The sequence below is a fragment of the Chinchilla lanigera genome, unplaced genomic scaffold, assembly GCF_000276665.1.
Source record: "Chinchilla lanigera isolate Chin_1 unplaced genomic scaffold, ChiLan1.0 scaffold00125, whole genome shotgun sequence".
Classification (NCBI taxonomy): Eukaryota; Metazoa; Chordata; class Mammalia; order Rodentia; family Chinchillidae; genus Chinchilla; species Chinchilla lanigera.
In genome coordinates this window covers 4,431,023-4,437,022 of record NW_004955526.1, presented here as the reverse complement: position 1 = coordinate 4,437,022, position 6,000 = coordinate 4,431,023, and the positions used below count along the sequence as shown (strand labels likewise).

At 34.6% G+C, this 6,000-nt stretch overlaps 1 protein-coding gene across 1 annotated transcript in view; it reads right to left on the bottom strand.

Moving 5' to 3' along the window:
• The window catches only part of Lama4 (laminin, alpha 4), a gene marked incomplete at its 5' end in the record, with an annotated part of 135,423 nt that overhangs the window by 28,788 nt on the left and 100,635 nt on the right, over window positions 1–6,000 (bottom strand). Inside the window, 4 exon segments of the mRNA XM_005409785.2 lie at window positions 613–755; window positions 2,284–2,415; window positions 4,979–5,150; window positions 5,608–5,741. Of these exon segments, the coding sequence (XP_005409842.2) occupies window positions 613–755; window positions 2,284–2,415; window positions 4,979–5,150; window positions 5,608–5,741 (581 nt within the window).

Sequence of the window (6,000 nt, the reverse complement as noted above, 5' to 3'; positions counted from 1 at the left end):
TTCCTTCCTTCCTTCCTTCCTTCCTTCCTTCCTTCCTTCCTTCCTTCCTTCCTATTTTAGGCTTCTGATATAAGAGAAAATGTGCTATTTAACCCTATCTCTAAGTTTAAAGGGTCTCTGCTTCTGTGAATTCATTGCAAAAGGACAGCTGCAGTTTTGAATACACTAGGATAATATTTACTTGTGTATAATCCACAGCTTCCTGGATAAATTTAAAAATCTGCATACCCTCAGATGCTACTGGAACTTCAAAATAAGTTCAAGTTAATACTAAAAAAAAGTAAAGGGACCCAACGTGGTTTTGTCTTCACCCAATACATGTTTTATCTTTCTCTAATTGAGAAGTATTACAATACAGTATGTTCTAAGAGGAAAATATAATTAAAGAAAACTGTAAATTACATGTAAGAAATGCTGATTTAAGGAGGCCATGAGACTGGCTGCAGAGGGCCTGGGTGCATGTACGTGTCTGCCTGCACCTATGCACACACAGCCGAGCCACAAGTGGGGATGCTTCAACCTGATATGAAGACCTCTGTTGACTACTGAATACTCATTGGGTGTTCCCAATGAGTCCGTCATTGGGAACACTCATGTAATAAAAAATCTCACCTGGACTGCAAGATTTCTGGGGGTGCTCCTCCAATATATATATCTGTAAAAGGTATTTTCATCTTTTCATTATCCATGCTCTTCACATGTCGTCTGTCAACTACTAAAATCATTTTCTTGTCATTGTGGTAAATGATTGAGATCTGGGAGAAATACAGTAAATCTTGATCAACTACTTAGCAGTTAGCTTTCTGAAGTCTATATGTCTTAATTATTTTGATTTTCCATCTCCTTGTGCATTATTTTTCACAAAAGGTGTACTGAATTTTCCTTTTTTTATTACCAGACATGAAAACTCTTGTTTTCACAAACAGAAGTTCGCATTTCCCAGGGAAAGATGCCTACATGGAGAGGGAGCAGACCAAAGAAAATTTTGCCCTCAGACACATCATTTTCTCCTACTCTTCTAAGGGGATTTGAGAAAAACCATGAACAGGTCCCTTTTTCTTCTTCTTTTAAAACGGTTTGAGGTATAATTGATACACAAAGCCTTGTACATATTTAAGGTATATAAACTTTGGGCATAAACAAGCACCCATTATATCATCACTGTGATCCAGGTAAGAGACATGTGAACCTTCCCAATATGAAGTTTCCTTGTGTACTTCATATTGTGTGTGTACGTGTTAGGAAGGTTTAATATGAGATCTACTCTTAAGAAATATTTGAGGTGCTGGGGGTCAAACCGAGGGTCTCAGACATGCAAGGCAAGTGTTCTACCACTGAGCTCCACCTCCTACCTTTGAATTACTGTTAACTATAGGTGCTATGCTCTTCAGCAAATCTATAGAATTTATTTCTCTGGCATTAATAAAATTTTATACCCATTGAACACCAACTCTTCATTTCTCCTAAGCTCCAAATCTTGGCACTATTGTACTGTTAGCAGGCTCCGTCTGGGTTTTAGTTTGCAAGTTACCGGGTGCTATGTTTTGATGACATGGTGAGCAACTTGAATGGATCTGCTGGTCAGAGAAATAGTTAACATCTTCCTTTCCTGTAACCCATCCTCATAAAGATTATGGATTCTGAGCTAAAAAGGGAAATATAGCTTTCCACCTCTTGCATTTTGATTTGATTTAAAAGATGTTAAACCTTCCACATATTCCTCTAAATTGTACAGCAAAATCATTGTTAATGAAAATAGATGAGGTATACTATCTGTAGCAGAGTGCATACCTTGTTGAAGACTAAAAAGTATTCTTTTTGAGTTCTCTTCATAAGGAACACTAGTATTTTCTAAATTCTATATAACTGATCTAAGGGAAATTTTGTGTTTACTTGTATCTACTCCTTTTATATTTAGAGTGTTTCAAAGAATAAGTGAATAAATGGCTTTGATTCCAACATGTTCAAAATGTATAGGGTTCTATAAGAGTGCTATTGTAATCAAGATATTTAAGATTAACAGTAGTTTTTTCTTTTTTTGCCAGTTGAGTGATTATTAGGAATTGTCCAGTGAAGCTTTTATTAGAAATGTCAATAAGAAAAAAATAATCCATCCTTTTTTAAACAAATATTTTCCTGGGGTTGAGAGGTGAGGATCTGTACAGTTGCTCTTTAGAAGTGGAAGTATCCATTTTGATCACTATTCTATCTCATTTGACCACTTATTTAGAGTAATAGATCTAAGTACAAAATCTCAAGCCACCCAGACTGCAACAATCATACCTCATGGTATTTTGCATCATTAATTTGGGCTTTCTTCAATGTGTCTTCAAGATGCACAGGGCCGCCGCTGAATCCAAAGTCATAGAACACGTGCAGGTAACCACTGCGCATTTCCAGGCTGAAAAACATGCTCTGTAGAGAGAAAAAAGTTGTAAGGCAGGAGCTGCTATTATGGCAGTAGAGCTGTATTTAGCTTAATTTGAGAAATAAAGATCTATTCCTTTAACTGAAATTATTTGAAGACTTAAGAAAGTCTCCTGAAATTTTTATTATGAAGTAAAACTGATAACTACTTTCTGATTGGCAGTTATTTTTCATAGTAATATCCTAACATACTAATATGTTAGGTACAGACAAGATGCAATAATTTATAGCAGAAGTAAAGAAAGGAACAAGAGGCCACGTTGAAACTTTCAAGTGTGGAGTTGCGATTGTACCAGGTGACTCCTGTGAAAATTTGACAAAACAGCGAAATGAAGGTTTACTTATATACAATGTAAAATGCCTGCCTTCTTTTGCTGTTATTCTATTTATAAGTCGATGGATGAAGTTATATGTCTGCCTTACTGACCTTTGAAAATTCTTCAAAACAGTACAATACACTAGGTTGATTTAACTGCCTTGTCTTTAGGCAATTTTGAAAACTATAACAGGCCAAAAGATGCAACTGCATTTGTTTTAAGATGAAAATCGATAACACTGAAAAATAATTTTAAAGTATGGTGAAAATAATCTTCCCTAAGGTACCAGCAAATATGGATATAAGACAAAAATGTCAGTTCTTTATTAAAGAGGGTCTTTTCTGTATTATTTTGAATCACTGAATTTATTAAACAAATATGAAGTCATTATTTAGTTGGGCCACATGGTATTTGAAAACCAAAGTAATTGTATACTTCTCAAGTAATTTACTGGTCAGATTGTGTATTTCAGAAGATGTTTTATAGGCACAACAATTCAATGAATTTGAAAAATTTGTATTATGATAAAGTCCCCATTCTACTCCAAGTGATTTCCTGAGTGGAATTTGTGTACTCCTGGAAATGTAGGAAACAATCCCCTAGCGTGTAGGAAGAAATCATTTCAAATTTGATTTATTCTTACTTTAAAAATTGAAAATACAGAATGAAACTAATCTTTGAAATTTAATATGTACAATATTGATCAGGGACCTTTTTTATAATTCTTTTGTTAGACTTTCACAGAATTCACAGGTTCAAGGTGGTCCCTTGTCCAAATCTTACTTTTAGCTTATTTTAACTTATCACTGTTTATCTGTGCCTGGTTAATGGATTTCTGGCTGATCTGACTTAAATAACAAAATATCTACAGTCATTTTGGATTGCTATGGAGAATGAGGTAAAAATATTTTCAGATACACAGAAGTTTCCTTTTTACTTTCTGCAAATTACTAAAAATGATATCAAATTTAAAGAAGATTATACTTTTTTGTTAATAAATTATGTTTACTTTAATTTAATAACAAAGGTCTTCCTGTGGTATTAAATCTAGCTATTTGAAAAAATAAGCACACACTTGGTCTGTCACATCAAGGTAAGGAATTATTATGACAGTGAATGAGAAATCTGATTTTTCTTTCTAAACTAGAAATTCAATTCCTTTTTATTTTTTGAAGAAAGGTGTACTGTAGAGTGGTGTTTTTAAAAGAGACTGTGCAATGTTAAATATTCTTGTACACACACTACCAAAACTTCATGGGGAGATATTTCTAATCTGTTTAAAAATCCTTCAGATGAAGATCTTCAATGGCTTTCAACTCTTTTATTAATGTTTACAAGATGATACAAGATCTTATTAGCTTGCATGAGGTGACATCAGGAAAAAGAAAATGTACCAGTGAAATTTCAAAGATCACCATTGCCAAATGGGGTATGAGATTGAAAAACTGTACATAATTTAGTAGACACAGCTCATGATGCTGTCTTACATTTTTTATTTATGTGAGGTATCTATCCAGTTATGACACCTAATAAGGCTTAGCGCTGAAATAAAACTGAATTGAGGATGAGACTTTTGAATCACTGTATTACAAGAAATTTAACAAAATTTTTAAAAATCCACTGTATATTCAAGTATATTATTCTTATTATTATTGCTATTAAAATAATTTTTAGTGAAAGCATACATGGTTCTGTATATTCATAAATAAAATTAATATTCTATTTTTATTTTGAATATTTCATCTTTATAAATTGTATTTTAAAAGTATTACTTTGGATGTTTGATAAACTATATCTGTACATTTGTATTATCTATCTATCTATCTATTTACCTATCTCTATCTATCACTATGTAATTATCTATCTTTCTACCCACATATGAAGTGAGCAAGGTTTTTTGACTGATAGGGGCATATGATTTAGAAAGGAACTGGTATAACACTTCTGCAGACTGTACCCTAGATCTGGTGCTGATTTTTCTCAAAGTTTTCTTAGTTATGAAAGGGCATACTTAATATACATCTAAAAAGGAAGTGAGGGGAAATGGATTTCAGGGCTGCTTTTTATTTACTGTTGTCATAACTCCTCCAAAAGAAAGAAAAAATCCAACTTTGCTTTCTAAAGTAGAAATTCAGTTTGATGGCACAGCACACTCAGCCTGAGAAAGTTCCTGGAAACTTAAATAACAGAAAGGAAAGGAAATAAAGGGGAAGGAGGACTTTATTTTCACTTACTCCATTGACCATCAGGAGCACAAGGCCATTGTCAGCGGGCGTTCGGACTTCTATGTCAAAGCGAGTCACCTGGCCAAATCTCCCTCTCCGGGTGATGTCCCTCACCACAGCATAACTGGAGCCATCAAAGAAGTAACTGGCAGCTCGGCTCTGAGTGAAGGCCAGTTTGTCTCTGCAATGGAAGCACAGGCTCATGTGAACAGTCCGATTTTGTTATGCTTTTCAGGTTATGGTTTTTGGACTCTTTTTAACTAATTTTAAGAGCTTCTATGGACTTCACAACAGTTGACTCTTCTTGTTTGTATGGAAGAAATAAAATGTTTATGAGTAAACTAAATCCATTCCTTTTAATCAACTTCTTCTCTTCTCTATGTACTAACACAGCTGAAATGTACAGGGAAACCTCAGTCTACCCTGGAACTCAAAGTCAAACTTCAAACAGGTTAACATTTCTAGTATTTGCGTGTGCTCATGTATGGTAAAGAAAAACTGAAGTCTTGTTTGAAGGCATAACTATTCTCAGTATCTCTACTGTTCTGCCCACATTTGAGAATCAGCCTATTGAGTTACCTTTGTCCTCTCGGATGCTCTGGCCTAACGAAGTATTGCGTATCTTGTACATCTCTTACCTGGCACAGGGCACTGACTTAGAAGGATCCATATTATAGATGTGCTTAAAGTTGTACAAGCTGATCACATCGTTGTTCAAAGTGGCCAACTCCAGGCAGCCAACATAGCCAGGCAGGTTTAAACTGGCAGGGAGCTGTGTGACAGAAAAAATAAATCACCTGTCCATGATTCTGTTTCACCAGATACCATAGAAGAAGCAATGAAGCGAAATGAACATCAAGGGGACCTGTCCAGTGATGTAAGGCTTATGTCTCCTTCATGTCAAATCATTTAGATGAGCAACTGACATTTATACATATGTACTGATAAACATTTGTCAGCTGTAGATACTGTAGCAGAGAAGGTAGGATTTGAAAATAATCTGACAAAATAAAATAAACACACTGACAAAA